General features: G+C 34.3%; 1 protein-coding gene across 8 annotated transcripts in view; it reads left to right on the top strand.

Moving 5' to 3' along the window:
• Marchf8 (membrane associated ring-CH-type finger 8) overlaps window positions 1–18615 on the top strand; it is a 124074-nt gene that overhangs the window by 59358 nt on the left and 46101 nt on the right. The window contains exon 1 of one of the 8 annotated variants that reach the window (XM_078042371.1): window positions 11697–11782. The exons of the other annotated variants lie outside the window; for them this stretch is intronic. Coding sequence (XP_077898497.1) covers window positions 11732–11782 — 51 coding nt within the window. The 5' untranslated portion in view covers window positions 11697–11731. Of the gene's footprint in view, window positions 1–11696; window positions 11783–18615 lie in introns of those variants that run through there. 8 annotated transcript variants of the gene reach the window in all.

Here is an 18615-nt window from a genome sequence, read left to right as displayed (position 1 = left end):
GCAGTTCTGTGAACACATCATCTTTATAAGGGTCTGGGAACCCTGGTTTAGTGTGCTGATAATCTTAAGGATGTTTAAGTTATATTGTCAGAAGCTGGTACCGAAAATTCCACATGTAGTCCTTCTCCATGGGGCTCTCACTCACTTCTTTGGCCTGGAGCTGATTACAAGGACTTTGTGGGAAGCATGAGGTGTAAATAGATAGAATATATCTATAGATGACAAAAGACTTTAAATGGTGGCAGTTAATTTATTACTAATAATTTTTAAAAATGAAAAAGAGTTTATTTCAAGAAAAATAAAATTTAAATACGGACATCTACATGTTTCTGGAACATGCAAAACCAGAAAATGAAATCAATCCAAAAAATTTAGACAAAATGATTATAAACATAATAACTCAGAGTAAACATTATGTACATTTTATGAAAGCAGATGAGCTTATACTTTTAGAGAAAATATCTTTAAAAAATTTTTAAATTTTATTTATTTTTTTAGTTGGGGGTAGACACAATACTTTTATTTCTTTATTTTTATGCGGTACTGATGATCAAACCCAGTGCCTCACATTGCTAGGCAAGCACTCTGCCACTGAGCTACAACCCCAACCTGAAAATATCTTTTTTTTTTTAAGAGAGAGAGAGAGAGAGAGAGAGAGAGAGAGGATTTTTTAATATTTATTTTTTAGTTTTTGGTGGGCACAACATCTTTATTTTATTTTTATGTGGTGCTGAGGATCGAACCCAACACCCCGCACATGCCAGGTGAGTGCACCACCGCTTGAGCCACATCCCCAGTCCCCTGAAAATATCTTAATACCATAATAATCCCAGATATAATATACCATGAATATCCCAAGAATATATCAAGAATATCAAGTAAAGTTATTCAGAAAGTCTGGAGTATGTCCTAACTTCTCTAAGTTGAACTCCATAAAAAGTGACACATATCTAAAATTGAGAACTAATGGCCTAGAAGCAGCTTGATTCAAATTTAAAAAGTAAGATTGTAACCAAATTAATATTTGAATTTAAAATTTTTGGTTTTTGGTAATGGAGATTGAACCCAAGAGTGTGTTAGCACTGGGCTATACCTCCAGTCCTGTGTTTAAAATTATTTTTTATTTTGAGACAGTGTCTCTGCTAACTTGCTTAGGGCCTTGCCAAGTGGCTAAGGCTGACATTGAACTTGGATTCCTCCTGCTTCAGCCTCCCTAGTTGCTGGGATTACAGGCATGACTCAAGTTAATGCTTCTAAAAATAACAGAAATTATGACTCATAAAAACTGTGCAGTGCAGGGCTGGAGTTGTGGTTTAGCAATGGAGCGCTGGCCTAGCACATGTGAGGCCCTGGGTTCTATTCTCAGCACCACATAAAAATAAATACATAAAGGTTTTATGTCCAACTACAACTAAAAAATAAATATTAAAAAAACTGCAGTGCAAAGCAGTGTCAGGACTCTGATGGTGATAAATAGAAATGTATCATTTACAGTGAGAGGGTGTTGACAAATAGTAATAAATAAACTCAGTTATTTCCAGTACATTTTCTTTTTCAAGGTGAAGAATAGACTTTTGTAATTTTTCAGAGATCCTCTGGGAAATCTCAAAAGACCATTTTCAGTGTAAAAGATACCTTAACATTTTAATTTTACATTTGAATCTGACAGAAAATCAGAAGTTGTCAGGAGATTTAAACACTTTAAGACAAGAGTGAGATCATAGCTGCCTGGAAAATTTGCCTGTTGTTTTCATAGTAACATTTAATATTTGAAGACAAACAGATACTAACATGATTGTACAGTGTTTCAATCTTTCATATGTGGGAAAACTTCGTAAAATAAGCATGAATAGGACAGATTACTGAGAAAACACAGAATCTTTGTTACAAAACAGATATCGTACAGTCTCTAATTGGAGTAGACCAGTAATCCAAGAACATAATTATTTTGACTGAGAAAACGAAATTATAGTTTTGCATCAGTGTTTGATATTACAGGATCTATAAGCATAAATAAAATCTTATGAATTAATCCATCAAAACTGAGATAGCTCTGGTTAAGGCTATAAAATTCCCTTTGCTCAAATTTTAATAACTTTCTGTATCAATTCAAATTGTGTCCTTTATAACCTCCTTTCTCATTCTAGAACAACAAGCTCTTTTATTTTAGGACAAACTCTTCTCTTAATAAAAACTCATCTTACTACCTTACACATCTGCCTATCACCATTACTATAGTGGTCTGATTCATGTAGTTTTTAATTTCTCTTACAGAGAACTAGGGAATAGATGTTAGTGAGCTCTCATGCATCACTTTCAACAGACTAGCAGACTAGTCTTAGTACACATACCCTCCTTATGCAATTTTCAAAATGGCAGAAATAAAACAAATTTAACTGATTAACAGAGCCAAAGACGGTGGCTGGGGTTGTAGTTTAGTGGTAGAGCGCTTGCCCAGCACTTGTAAGGCCCTGGGTTTGGTCCTCAACACCACATAAAAGTATTGTGTTCATCTACAACTAAAAAAAAAAATAAATAAAACAAAAACCCAAAACCGAGCCAATGACACAACCTTTCTGTAGTATGTAAAAAGAAGAAGCAAATCTATGTACAATTAAAAATTATGCTTAGTAATAAATATTTCTATCTTAGAGATGATTTAGATATTCAGTGGATATGCACTAATTAATTTAAATTAATATGAGGTCAAGTTTTTAAGTTATTATAGATCTTAGAAATTTATCTACAAGTTGACATATTGCAATACATAAGCACTGTTGAAGTAAAAGTTCATTGGGATAAGATTCAATTTGATTGAACACAAATTTACGTTTTTTATAATTTTAAACATTAAGTAGAAGAGGGTACCTTATGCAACCCAAAAACCTATATAAGTTTATGTGAAAGACATACATAAGTAGAATAAAATCTATGCTTTGTTTTAATGAACACTAATAAATCAGAGAAGATATAGATGTTAATATTAAACCATAAATGTTAAAACTAGTCGCATTCGCAAAGATCGGGCTTAATTGTGTGAATTTGATTTCTTGAAACATTTTCATAATGGTTTCTATAAGGATAGCACATTTGAAAGTATTAGATATTCAACTTGTTTATTTTCTGAGAATTTTGGTAATATAGATACTTTTAAATCTCTATAAATCAAATCAATACATTCTTTAAGAAATTTTATGATTGAATAGATTTTACAATTAATATAATCTTGAGGTAGAAAAAACATTACACCTTCACATAATGAAAGTAAAATTCTTTCTGAACTTACACAGATGTGTAGGTGCTAATGGAGTTTGTAACTTCAATATTAAAATTTCAACTGTGTGTCCATAGTGTACACAATTACTAAAGTCATCATACCATATCAAAGATCTGTTGTCTTTCCACTGTGCTTGAATTCTTAATTGATTTATGTTTCAGAGCAGACAAACAAAAAAACAGAAAGCCTAATGATAATGAACTAGATTCTCACCTATAGTCTCTCATTCATTAACCCATCTACAGAGGTTAAAGATATTATGAAATGGTCAGATCATAAAATCAAATACCAGTGGAAAATAATTTGTTAGAGGTTAACAAATGAAAAAACTAATTTGGAAGAGAGTGAACAGGTCCCAAATTTCCCATCCAATGATTTGGATAGAATAAATCACCCCCAGCTATAGAAGTTGGCTATTAAGTTTTCTAAAGCAATTAAATGTTATCCTGTTTATCAATTACTGTGGCAAAGTTGGGTGGAATGTTCTGTTTCCTAGCTTAAACAGAAGTTAGACCACATGTCTAGCTTTAATTACTAGCCTGTTTCTTTGATTAGAAACAAATAAATGGATAGAAACTTTATTGTAATAGAGTTTGGCAACAGCAACTGAGGATTTACAAATAACAGATCCTAATATGTAAAATTAATTCAGGGGATGTAAGTAAGTCAGTCTCTTTGTCACAGGGATTGTTTTAGGCCAATTGCCACTTACCCCTAGAACTGGGAATGGAGATCCAGTACTATAGACTGGGAAGTTTCGGACTCTTCCTGGAAAAGTACAGGAGAGAAAACAGTGTTGGAAAACTGATTTGTGAAATGAAGAAACTGATTCTGGAGGGGAGGCATCCAGATAGTTTTTTGATCCTTTTGTTGTGAAGTTGGCTTCCCTTGTTATGGCACTTTGAGATGGTTAGTAGACTATCTCCTACAGCACCTGATGTTGGTTCAACTAAAATGTAGCATTGGAGAACTTATTAGGACTATTTCAGGATATTAGTGTAAGGAAATAAATTAATCACAAATCTTTCCTGTCTAAATAGAAGAAAAAAATTACCTTTGCTGAGGGAAAAAATGTTCTATTTTCTATAATCCAGGGATCTAGAGCTTTGCAAAACTGACATAACCAAATTGTATGCTCTGAGTTAATGATATTTTGTGCAGATGCAGGCAGGTCAAAAGGTAGAGCAGGAGGTATGGTTGAGGCCCTGTGAAAGTCTAATCTCTTTCTTTTCCACCCTCAAAATCTACCAAGGAATCTGCATGGCGGAGCAGCCACTCTTACTGTGGACATGACTGGTGTCCAGGATGAGCGTCCAAAAGCAGTTTTTGGTACCTCTTTCTTGGATTCAGAAGCAGTTAACTAAGGGGCTTGGAGTGTGTGTAGAGTCTGATAACATTATGCCAAGGCGACAGAAATGCCCAGCCTAACAGACTGATGATCTCAGGTTGTTTAGTAGTCAATGGAAGGCAGGAGAAATAAACATGCTAATAAATGCAGACCTAAAGCTAGAGCAGTGCAAACCTAAGGTTGTTGAAATCAAATATTAAGAAAATATCAAGCAGAAAATTCCAAATAAAATACTAACCCTGGAATTTTCCTTACACTCTTCCCCAATAGAGCTCTGAGAGCCAAATGGATTATGAAGCTATTTCACATTTAGAAATACTCTTTCTATCATTCTTACAGTTCACTGCGAGAAATAGTGAGATCTGATGAGTAGAGAAGTCAGCTATGAAGGTGTGGGCTTCTTTTTATTTAATGAGTATGAGTGAATTCCAAAAAACATACAACTTGTACAGAGCTAACTGTGAAGTGGTTTCTAATTGCTAGTGTTGGGAGTGGTGGCAATTCAACACAAAAAGAGAGAAATCAGATTAATAAGATGATTTTTAAATTTAACTTTTGATTGATACCCTTTTTGATATTAAAACACTGTTTTTTAAACAGCATAATAATGCTTTTTTTCCTTTTTTATTTAGTTGTAGATGAACATACAGTGTCTTTATTTATTTTTATGTGGTGCTGAGGATTGAACCTAGTGACTCACACATGTGAGGCAAGCACTTTACCACTAAGCTACAGCTTCAGACCCTGTTTTTTATTTTTTAATGTCATTATTTGACACAGTAAAAGTTGGCACTGTTATGTTCATTCCCAGATGCTTTTTAAAGTTTTATTGAGTACTGAAATCTAAAAATCCAAGAGTAACTGTTCTAAGGATTATGCCACCAAACATTTTTTTTTTATTTTTATTGTTGGTCGTTCAAAACCTTACACAGTTCTTAATACATCATATTTCACAGTTTGATTCAAGCGGGTTATGAACTCCCAACTTTACCCCGTATACAGATTGCTGTATCACATCAGTTACCCTTCCATTGATTGACATATTGCCTTTCTAGTGTCTGATGTATTCTGCTGTCAGTCCTATTCTCTACTATCCCCTCTCCCCTCCCCTCCCCTCCCCTTTTCTCTCTCTACCCCTTCTACTGTAAATCATTTCTTCCATTTGTATTATCTTGTCTTACCCCTCCATTACATAGTTCTTGATATATCATATTTCACATTTTGATTCAAGTGGGTTATGCACTCCCATATTGCCCCTTATACAGCTTGCAGAATCACATCAGTTTCACTTCCATTGCTTTACATATTGCCATCCTAGTGTCTGTTGTATTCTGCTGCCTTTCCTATCCTCTACTATCCCCCCTCCCCTCCCCTCTTCTCCCCTCTTCTCTCTCTACCCCCCCTACTGTAATTCATTCCTCCCCCTTGTATTATTTTTCCCTTTCCCCTCACTTCCTCTTGTATGTAATTTTGTATAAACCTGAGGGTCTCGTTCCATTTCCATGCTATTTCCCTTCTCTCTCCCTTTCCCTCCCACCTCTCAACCCTGTTTAATGATGGTCTTCTTCTTGTGCTCTTCTTCCCTAGTCTGTTCTTAATTACTCTCCTTATATCAAAGAAGACATTTGGCATTTGTTTTTTAGGGCTTGGCTAGCTTCGCTTAGCATAATCTGCTCTAATGCCATCCATTTCCCTCCAAATTCTATGATTTTGTCATTTCTTAATGCAGAGTAATACTCCATTGTGTATAAATGCCACATTTTTTTTTATCCATTCGTCTATTGAAGGGCATCTAGGTTGGTTCCACAGTCTTCCTATTGTGAATTGTGCTGCTATGAACATCGATGTAGCAGTGTCCCTGTAGCATGCTCTTTTTAGGTCTTTAGGGAATAGACCCAGAAGGGGGATAGCTGGGTCAAATGGTGGTTCCATTCCCAGATTTCCAAGAAATCTCCATACTGCTTTCCAAATTGGCTGCACCAATTTGCAGTCCCACCAACAATGTACAAGTGTACCCTTTTCCCCACATCCTCGCCAGCACTTATTGTTGTTTGACTTCGTAATGGCTGCCAATCTTACTGGAGTGAGATGGTATCTTAGGGTGGTTTTGATTTGCATTTCTCTGACTGCTAGAGATGGTGAGCATTTTTTCATGTACTTGTTGATTGATTGTATGTCCTCCTCTGAGAAGTGTCTGTTCAAGTCCTTGGCCCATTTGTTGATGGGATTATTTGTTATCTTATTGTCTAATTTTCTGAGTTCTTTATATACTCTGGATATTAGGGCTCTATCTGAAGTGTGAGGAGTAAAGATTTGTTCCCATGATGTAGGCTCCCTATTTACCTCTCTTATTGTTTCTTTTGCTGAGAAAAAACTTTTTAGTTTGAGTAAGTCCCATTTGTTGATTCGAGATGTTAACTCTTGTGCTATGGGTGTCCTATTGAGAAATTTGGAGCCCGACCCCACAGCATGTAGGTCGTAGCCAACTTTCTCTTCTATCAGATGCCATGTCTCTGATTTGATATCAAGCTCCTTGATCCATTTTGAGTTAACTTTTGTGCATGGCGAGAGAAAGGGATTCAATTTCATTTTGTTGCATATGGATTTCCAATTTTCCCAGCACCATTTGTTGATGATGCTATCCTTCCTCCATTGCATGCTTTTAGCCCCTTTATCAAATATAAGAAAGTTGTAGTTTTGTGGGTTGGTTTCTGTGTCCTCTATTCTGTACCATTGGTCCACCCGCCTGTTTTGGTACCAGTACCATGCTATTTTTGTTACTATTGCTCTGTAGTATAGTTTGAAATCTGGAATCGCTATACCACCTGATTCACACTTCCTGCTTAGTATTGTTTTTGCTATTCTGGGTCTTTTATTCTTCCATATGAATTTCATGATTGCTTTCTCCATTTCTACAAGAAATGCCGTTGGGATTTTGATTGGCATTGCATTAAACCTATAGAGAACTTTTGGTAATATCGCCATTTTGATGATGTTAGTTCTGCCTATCCATGAACAGGGTATATTTTTCCATCTTCTAAGGTCTTCTTCAATTTCTCTCTTTAGGGTTCTGTAGTTTTCATTGTATAAGTCTTTCACCTCTTTTGTTAGGTTGATTCCCAAGTATTTTATTCTTTTTGAGGATATTGTGAACGGGGTGGTTGTCCTCGTGTCCATTTCAGAGGATTTGTTGCTGATATACAGGAATGCCTTTGATTTATGCGTGTTGATTTTATAACCTGCCACTTTGCTGAATTCATTTATTAGCTCTAACAGTTTCTTTGTAGACCATATTGGGTCTGCTAGGTATAGAATCATGTCATCTGCAAATAGTGATAATTTAAGTTCTTCTTTTCCTATTTTTATGCCTTTAATTTCTTTCGTCTGTCTAATTGCTCTGGCCAGTGTTTCGAGAACTATGTTGAACAGGAGTGGTGAGAGAGGGCATCCCTGTCTTGTTCCAGATTTTAGAGGGAATGCCTTCAATTTTTCTCCATTCAGAATGATGCTAGCCTGAGGCTTAGCATAAATTGCTTTTACAATGTTGAGGTATGTTCCTGTTATCCCTAGTTTTTCGAGAGTTTTGAACATAAACGGATGCTGTACTTTGTCGAATGCTTTTTCTGCATCTATCGAGATGATCATATGGTTCTTATTTTTAAGTCTATTGATGTGGTGAATAACATTTATTGATTTCCGTATATTGAACCAGCCTTGCATACCAGGGATGAATCCTACTTGATCGTGGTGCACAATTTTTTTGATATGTTTTTGTATCCGATTTGCCAGAATTTTATTGAGGATTTTTGCATCTAGGTTCATTAGAGATATTGGTCTGTAGTTTTCTTTCTTTGAAGTGTCTTTGTCTGGTTTCGGAATCAGGGTGATGTTGGCCTCGTAGAATGAATTTGGAAGTTCTCCCTCTTTTTCTATTTCCTGAAATAGCTTGAAAAGTATTGGTATTAGTTCCTCTTTAAAGGTTTTGTAAAACTCTGCTGTAAACCCATCCGGTCCTGGGCTTTTCTTAGATGGTAATCTTTTGATGGTTTCTTCTATTTCCTCAATTGATATTGGTCTGTTTAGGTTGTCTATATCCTCCTGACTCAATCTGGGCAGATTATATGACTTAAGAAATTTATCGATGCCTTCACTATCTTCTATTTTATTGGAGTATAAGGATTCAAAATAATTTCTGATTATCTTCTGTATTTCTGAAGTGTCTGTCGTGATCTTGCCTTTTTCATCCCTTATGCTAGTAATTTGAGTTCTCTCTTTTCTTCTCTTCGCTAGCATGGCTAAGGGTCTGTCAATTTTATTTATCTTTTCAAAGAACCAACTTTTCGTTTTGTCAATTTTTTCAATTGTTTCTTTTGTTTCGATTTCATTAATTTCAGCTCTGATTTTAATTATTTCTTGCCTTCTACTTCTTTTGCTGTTGTTTTGCTCTTCTTTTTCTAGAATTTTGAGATGAAGTATGAGATCATTTATTTGTTGGTTTTTTCTTTTTTTAAGGAATGAACTCCAAGCAATGAATTTTCCTCTTAGAACTGCTTTCAATGTGTCCCATAGATTCCCATATGTTGTGTCTGTGTTTTCATTAAACTCTAAGAATTTTTTAATTTCCTCCTTGATGTCTTCTAAAACCCATTGATCATTCAGTAACCTATTGTTCATTCTCCAAGTGATGCATGATTTTTCCTTGCTTCTTTTATCGTTGATTTTTAGTTTCATTCCATTATGATCAGATAAGATGCATGGTATTATCTCCGCTCCTTTATATTGTCTAAGAGTTGCCCAGTGACATAATATATGATCTATTTTTGAGAAGGATCCATGTGCTGCTGAGAAAAAAGTGTAGCTGCTTGATGTTGGGTGGTATATTCTATATATGTCAATTAAGTCTAGGTTGTTAATTGTGTTATTGAGTTCTATAGTTTCCTTATTCAACTTTTGTTTGGAAGATCTGTCCAGTGGTGAGAGAGGTGTGTTGAAGTCTCCCATGATTATTGTATGGTGGTCTATTAGACTCTTGAACTTGAGAAGAGTTTGCTTGATGAACGCAGCAGCACCGTTGTTTGGGGCATATATATTTATGATTGTTATGTCTTGTTGGTGTATGGTTCCCTTGAGCAGTATGTAGTGTCCTTCTTTATCCCTTTTGATTAACTTTGGTTTGAAATCTATTTTATTTGATATGAGTATGGACACTCCTGCTTGTTTCCGCAGTCCATATGAGTGATATGATTTTTCCCAACCTTTCACCTTCAGTCTATGTATATCCTTTCCTATCAAATGCGTCTCCTGTAGGCAGCATATTTGTTGGATCTTGTTTTGTGATCCATTCAACTAGCCTGTGTCTCTTAATTGGTGAGTTTAAGCCATTAACATTTAGGGTTATTATTGAGATATGGTTTGTTCTTCCAGCCATATTTGTTTATTAATGCTGTTAAACCTGATTTGTTTTTCTCTTTGATTTTTCCCCCCTTTACTGTCCTACCTCCCACTGTTGGTTTTCATTGTTTTTTTCCATTTCCTCTTCCTGTAGTGTTTTGCCAAAGATTTTTTGAAGAGATGGTTTTCTAGCTGCAAATTCTTTTAACTTTTGTTTATCATGGAATGTTTTAATTTCATCTTCCATCCTGAAGCTTAATTTCGCCGGATACACGATTCTTGGTTGGAACCCATTTTCTTTTAGCGTTTGAAATATGTTATTCCAGGATCTTCTAGCTTTTAGAGTCTGTGTTGAGAGATCAGCTGTTATCCTGATTGGTTTACCCCTAAATGTAATCTGCTTCCTTTCTCTTGTAGCTTTTAAAATTCTCTCCTTATTCTATATGTTGGACATCTTCATTATAATGTGTCTAGGTGTGGATCTCTTATGATTTTGCACATTCGGCGTCCTGTAGGCTTCTAGGATTTGGGGTTCTGTCTCATTCTTCAAGTCTGGGAAGTTTTCTCGTATTATTTCACTGAATAAATTGTCTATTCCTTTGGTTTGGAGCTCTGTGCCTTCCTGTATCCCAATGACTCTTAAGTTTGGTCTTTTGATATTATCCCATATTTCTTGGATGTTCTGCTCATGGTTTCTTAGCAGACTTGCTGAGCTGTCTATGTTCTTTTCAAGTTGAAATACTCTGTCTTCATTGTCTGATGTTCTATCTTCTAAGTGATCCACTCTGCTGGTAGTTTTCTCAATTGAGACCAAACATTTTTGATAACAAAAAATATAATAATATTACTGTCATAGTAATGGTATAGCCATTTAGATTTGTAAAAAATAGCATCATCCACTAATATAGGAATCCATTGTTTAGTATCTGACACGTATTTGTCAAACTCTACTTGGCCAGCTGGTGTTAGGAAACTATTTCACCAAGCATTTTTTTTTTTTTAATTTACACTTTCTTTGCATACTCTTTTTATGATTAACTTTCTGGACCCTTTGTATTTCAGGTTACCTGACTGCTCAATCCCCACCCCTCTCACCATGTGCTGAATAATAACAATGAGTATTTTGGTCTTTGTCCTGTATTCTTGGAACAGCGCTTCTAAATCCCTTGGAATTTCTCAAGTTATAAGGTTCCTTTTATTATTCAAGAAAAAGAAAGAAAAAGCCTTTTTTCTTTTTTTTTTTTTACTTTAATTTTAAGTAAAATTATTTCTGTTCACAGATGGCAGGATCTTACATGCAGAAAACATCCAAGATTTCATACCAAAACTGAAGTAATAAATAAACTTCCCAAAGTTTCTGGATATAAATATCAAGAATAAACATTTCAAAAAAGAAATTAATAAAGCAGTCCTATTGACAGTAGCAGCAAAAAGCAAAAAATAAGTTCAGGAATAAACAAGATGAAAGACTTATTATATAAAAACCTGCAAAATGTTGCTAAAAGAAATTTTTAAAAATGGGAAAACACTTGTGTTCATTGATTGGAAACCTTAAAATTACTAAGATGAAAGTACTATCCAAAGCAGCTACAGACTCGGTGTAGTCCCTATCAGAATCTTGATTTTTTTTTTTTTTTTTGCAGAAATAGAAAAATCCATCCCAAAATTCATATGGAATTGCAGGAAACCCTCCAATAGCCAAAATAATATTGGAAATGAAGAACAAAGTTGGAAGCTCATCATTTACATCTCACTACAAAGATACAGTAATTAAATTAGTGTGGTATTGGTATAAAGATAGGTAATATAGATTGTGGATTAGAATAGAGAACCCAGAAATAAAATCTTGCATATATAATCAGATGATTTTTGATAGGAGGAAAGGACAATGTTTTCTACCAATGGCACTGGATAGTCTGGATAGTGACATCCAACAGAATGAAGTTAGACCCTTACTTTATTTTATATACAAAAAGTAACTATGGATCTAACACATAAAACTGTTGGATTTGGCAAAATATTATTAATAGAGTATGACACGAAGAGCTCATGCCAAAAAGTTAGAAATAAATAGATCAGACTATGTAAAAAATTAAAACTTGCACTCTATCAAAAGTGAAAAATCTGTGTCAAGAGTGAAGAAAATATTTGCTATACTATATATAGATTACTATCCAGATTGTATAAAGAATTTTAAACTAAATAACAAAAACAAATAGTTTGGTTGAAAATGGGCACAATGCTTGAACATACATTTTTCCAAAAAAGATACAGATGGCCAGTAAGCATATGAAAAGATTACTAAGTCTTAGGGAAGTGTAGGTCAAAATCACAATGAGAATATCCTCTTACAGCCATCAGAATGGCTCTCTCTCTCTCTCTCTCTCTCTCTCTCTCTCTCTTTCTTTCTCTCTCTCTCTCTCTCTCTCTCTCTCTCTACACACACACACACACACACACACACACACGAGTGAAGATGTGAAGAAATTGGAATGCTTGAGCTCTTTTCATGGGAAAGTAAAATGGTGTAGCTGCTGTGAAAAACAGTATGGTAGGAACTAAAATTCAGATAGAATGTTACCGTATGATCTAGGAATTTCACTTCTGGTATATTTGAAGGAAATATTTGTACACCTATGTTCATAGCAGTATTATTCACAGTACCCAAAGGGTGGGAGCAATGCAGGGTCCAAGGAAGGATGAATGGATGAATAAAATTAGGTTTGTGTGTGTAATATTAATCTTTAAAAAGAAAGGAATTCTGATATATGCAACAACAGAGGAATTCTGAAGATCTATGTTAAGTCAAATAAGTGAGTCATGAAACATTAAATACTCCATAAAAAACTTAAAGTAAAATCATGGTTACTACAGATGAGGCTAGGTAAAATAAGGAATTATTTAATGGGTATAGAGTTTCAGTTTTGTAAGATGAGATTTTGGAGTTAGCTGCACAATATATAATGGAATATACTGAACTATATACTTAGAAATGGTTAAATGGTGAATTTTATGTTACTTAGTTTTCCCTAAGAAAATGTTTTAACAAGGAATGTTAAACAAGTTTAATAATGTTTAACGAGTGATGGGAACACGTGAGTATGGTAGTATGCACTGGTAATCCCAGTGACTCAGGAGACGAATGCAGGAAGATCACAAGTTTGAGGCCATTTAACAAATCCCTGTCTTAAAAAAAAAATAAATCAAGGGGCTGCTGGATTTATTACCCCTAATACCATACACACACACACACACACACACACACACACACACAAGTGGTAAGAACAGCATGTTGTAATGTTAGGAAGAAAGCATTCTTTTTCATCTTTTAGTCATGAAGAATAATGTTACCTCTGTTTTCTTTTGTAGGATGTTTCTATTATTCTGTTCATGCCACCATAGCAAAATAGAATAGAAATTTAACTTCTCACAGTTCTGGAGACAAGAATTCCAAATCAGATTACCACAAAAATACTGTTTTTCATGAGGCCTTTCTTCTGTCTTGCATATGACTGCCTTCTCCCTGTGCCTTTATTTATTAAACTAACATTTACTGGTAACATGTTCCTCTAATAACTGTGCTAGTTACATTACAAAGTGTGATATTTTATGACACTTGTATTAACCTCAGAATTTTTAGGTTTTTCTTTTGAGTTCTTGTTTGACCCATGGTTGTTTTCAGATTTTATTGTTTAATTTCTACATGTTTGTGAATCTTTGCTGATTTTGTCCTGCTATTAATATAACAATAACATTTAACTTTAAAATTTAACTGTATTAAATGCTTTTAAATTTCTTGAAGTTTTGTTTTGTGAGGCACCCCATAGTTTATCCCAGAGAATGTTCTACATGTACTTGGGAAGTGTATATATGCTGTTGTGGTTTGATTGCCTATTCTATAAGTGTCTGTAAGGTCAAGTTAGTTTATAGTGCTATTCAGATCTTTTCTTTTGCTGTTCTACCTAGTCTGTCCATTGTTGAAAATGGAATTTTGAAGTATACAAATATCGTTTGTTCTTCTGATAGTTTTGGCTTCATGTATATTGTGGCTCTCTTATTAGGTACATATATATTTATAATTGTTATTTCTTTATGATTGATTAATCTAAGGATAAAAGACCTGGTTTATCTCTAGTAAGATTTTCTTATGTCTTCTTTATCTGATAGTAGTATAATTACTGCAACAGTTTTATGATTGCAGTTTTTGTGCTATATGTCTTTATCTTTTTTCTTTAACCCTTTTAACAATTTTGAATCTAATGTGTGTTTCCTCTACCCAAGAATGCAATTTTGGGTTTTTATCCTCTCTGACAATTCTTCCTTTTGTTATACTGTTAACCCATTTACATTTAATGATGATTTGATTTGTCTGCCATTTTACTTTTGTTATCCATGCTTCATGCCCTTTTTTTCCTGTGTTCTTTTTTATTGCTTTCTTTTTCCATGAGTAAATAATTGCAATGTTTTAATTCTTTAAATTATTTTTTGCCCCTTTTAAGTTATTTTCTTAGTGGTTGCTTAAAGATTCACAGTGTACAGTTTTCCATTGATAGAACCTACACCAGTTTCATTCTCCAGTAAGGTATGAGATCATTCCTCCTAGGTACCTCTATTTCCTCTTTCTTTTTATTAGCTAATATTGTTAATAATAAAGAATATAGAGATTTGTTACAAACCCAAGATACATTGTAGTGGTTATTACTTTTTAATAACTTTGTCTTTTAAAGAAGTGGAAGGACTTGTGCATATTTACAGTTTATTTTAAACTTATTTATCATTTCTCATTCTCTTCATTCATTTTTTTTGGGTTTAAGTTTTCATGTGATGTCACTTCGTGATGCCAATCCAACTTTGTACTCACTTATGTATTTTGTTATTGTCAAATATGCTTCTCTTTTATAGGTCCAATAATATGATTATACACATATTTTATATAATTTCTTTCTAAATCATTTAAGGGAAAAAATTGAAAATATACATTTTTTATAATTACATAATTACTTTCACTAATATTTACTATTTTGTTTACTTTCTGATTACTGAATGGCATTACTTGCGTTCAGCCCCAAAGATCATCCTTTAATATTTCTTTCTTTACTTTTTAAAAATTGAATAGCTAACAAACTGTCTAATTACATTTCTTCCAAAAAACCATGAAATGGGTAGTAAATGAATCTCTAGGCAGTATATGCCAAGTTGAGAAGATTAGAAAAATTAACAACAACAAAAAAAGCCCTCAGGTTCAATTAACAAAGCCTCACGAGATAATCAATACCAATGATACTACTTGACTCTAGAAGGCTGGAAGACATTCAAATAACCCCCCTTGGAACATATACTTCAAATAGACTTTTTTCATTTTCCATCTTGTGAATAAATATAGTGTTTTGTTAATTTTCTTTCAGAAAACTTTTTTCATATTGTTTTATGTACAATGTCAACTTATAAAAGCTCGATAATTGGGCAATAAACTAGGCAGAGGGAAAGCTCAAAATACTGCTTTCTAAAGAGAACTCAGAGAGTTCAGTTATTCAGAGTAAAAACAAAAGTAATTTTCACTCATACTAAAAGAAATTCAGCCATAGATTTGGACTGAATTTGAACTCAAACTGCATTTATTGTGAAGCCAATATTGTGTCAATACAGTAGATTTGCTGCTGTATTTGTCTGTTGTTTGTCTAATATTAACAATTATAAACAGCAGTACAACTATTATTTGGAACAATCCGTACAGTGTTGCAATGTCAGACATAACATTTCTCTTCACACAACTGGCTCTCTTTGCAAAACTGGTTTTCTTCCTCTTTAGAAAAGTTAGTAAATTGTTTTATTTTTGACAAAGGTTTCAGTTTTTGGTATTTACTTTTTTTCCATCTTATTCTAGTTAGAGTCCCATTCTTATGGATGTACATGGTGGTAGGATTCACTGTGTTGTTTTCATATATGAACATGGGAAAACTGTGTTAGATTCATTCCACTGTCTTTCTTTTGCTTATTCCCCATCCCTTCCCTCCATTTTCTGTTGTCTAATCTACTGCATTTTTGGTCTTCCCCTCATCTCCCTAACCCCTTTATTATGGGTTAGCTTCCACCTATCAGAGAAAACATTTGACCTTTGGTTTTTTTGGGACTGGTTAATTTCACTCAGCATGATAGTCTCCAGATCCATGCATTTGCTGGCAAATGTCGTAAAGGCATTCTTTATGGCTGAGTAATACTCGTGTGTGTGTGTGTGTGTGTCTGTGTGTGTGTGTGTGTGTGTGTGTGTGTGTGTGATATTTTCTTTATCCATTCATCTATTGAAAGACACCTAGGCTGGTTCCATAGCTTAGCTATTGTGAATGGAACTGCTGTAAACATTGATGTGGCTGTGTCACTGTAGTTTGCTGGTTTTAAATCCTTTGGATATATGCTGAGGAGTGGTATATTGGGTCAAATGGTGGTTCCATTCCAGGTTTTATGAGGAATCTCCATATTGCTTTCTAGAGTGGTTGCACCAAGTTGCAATCCCCTTGAGCAATGTATAAGTGCTTTTCCCCCACATCCTCATCGACATTTATTGCTACTTGTATTATTGATAATTGCCATTTTGACTAGAATAAGAAGGATCTCAATGTAGTTTTAATTTGCATTTCTCTAATTGCTAGAGATGTTGAGCATTTTTTTCATGTATTTGTTGACCATTTGTATTTCTTTTGTGAAGTGTCTGTTTAGTTCCTTTGCCCATTTATTGAATGGGTTCTTTCTTTTTTTTTTTTGTTAAGTTTTTTGAATTTTTTATATATCCTGGAAATTAATGCTCTATCTGTGGTGCAGGTGGCAAAGATTTTCTCCCATTTTATAGGCTCTTTCTTCATGCTCTTGATTGTTTCCTTTGCTGTAAAGAAGCTTTTAAGTTTGATGCCATCCCTTTTCTTGATTATTGATTTTACTTCTTGCACTTTAGGGATCTTATTAAGGAAGACTTATTAAGGAAGACTGTGCCAATATGTTGGAGTGTTGGGCCTAGCTTTTCTTGTAGTATATGTTGGGTTTCTATCTAGGTTCTTGATCCACTCTGAGCTGAGTTTTGTGAAGGGTGAGAGATAAGGATTAAATTTCATTCTTCTACATATGGATTTCCAGTTTTCCCAGCACCATTTGTTAAGGAGGCTATCTTTTCTCTAACATTCATTTTTTGGGCACCTTTGGCTTATATGAGGTAACTGAATTTTTGTGGGTTTGTCTCTGTGTATTCTATTCTGTCCCATTGGTTTTCTTGCTTCTTTTGGTGCCAATGCTATGCTCTTTTTGTTAAATTGGCTCTGTAGTCCAATTTTAGGTTTGGTATTATGATGCCCACTGCTTAGTTTTTTTCCCCACAGAGATTGCTTTGACTATTCTGGGCCTCTTCTTTTTCCAGATGGATTTTATAAGTGCTTTTTTTATTTCCATGAAGAATGGCTTTAGAATTTTGATGGGTGTTGCATTGAATCTGTATAGAGCTTAATTTGACTTTCCTGAATTTGTTTATGAGTTCTAGAAACTTTCTGATGGAGTTTTTGGGTCTTCCAAATATAGTATCATTTTGACAATATTAATTCTGCCCAGCCAAGAACATGGTTGGTCATTCCATCTTCCAAGGTCTTTCTCAATTTCTGTCTTTAGTGTTTTGTAATTTTCATTGTAGAGTTCTTTCACCTCTTTTGTTAGATTGATTCCAACGTATTTTATTTCATGTTTTTAAGGCTATTGTGAATGCAGTGGTTTTCCTAATTTCTCTTTCAGCTGATTTGTCATTGGAGTATAGGAATGCAATTGATTTATGAGTGTTAGTTTTGTATGCTGTTACTTTGCAGAATTCGTTTATGAGTTCCAGAAATTTTCTGATGGAGTTTTTTGGGTCTTCTAAATATAGTATTGTGTTGTTGGCAAACAGAGCTAGTTTTAGCTCTTCTTTCCTATTCATATTTCTTTTATTTCATTCTGTTGCCTAATTCCTTTGGATAGAGATTCAAGAGCTATGTTGAGTAGAAGTGGTTAAAGTGAGTATCCCTGTCTTGTTCCTGTTTTTAGAAGGAAGGCTTCCAATTTTTCTTCATTTAGAATGATGTTGGCCTTGGATTTGTTGTATATAGCTTAGTAAAGTCATTTAATTTTTTTTTAAGTTGTAGGTGGCACAATACCTTTATTTTATTTATTTATTTTTATGTGGTGCTAAGGATTGAAACCAGTGCCTCACACATGCTAGGCAAGCGATCTACCACTGAGCTACAGCCTGAGCCCAGTAAAGTCATTTTTAATAATGAAAATTTTGTGAATCACTCGAGAGATTTCACCTTGATCTTATTGGCAGCAGTCTTTTGTGTAACATCAAGCAAACTCAAGTTTTCCCTGATCACCTTTCAGGAATTCTTGGTCCCATATAGGAATATCATCTGTTTGCTTTTCTTTGTTCTTATCATCATCAGGAGGAGGGTCATCCTTGTTGGGTGTATCATTGAATGACGACCTGCTGAATTAATATTTGTAGAGTAACTTGGGGTCATCATCTCCATCATCCATCCCAAATCTTCCAACATGGTCTTGGTCATCACAAATTGGTTGACAATCTCTACAT

Source organism: Ictidomys tridecemlineatus, chromosome 1 (assembly GCF_052094955.1).
Source record: "Ictidomys tridecemlineatus isolate mIctTri1 chromosome 1, mIctTri1.hap1, whole genome shotgun sequence".
NCBI lineage: Eukaryota > Metazoa > Chordata > Mammalia > Rodentia > Sciuridae > Ictidomys > Ictidomys tridecemlineatus.
The sequence above is the reverse complement of the archived record's forward strand: the minus strand, read 5'-3'. Positions and strand labels throughout refer to the sequence as shown.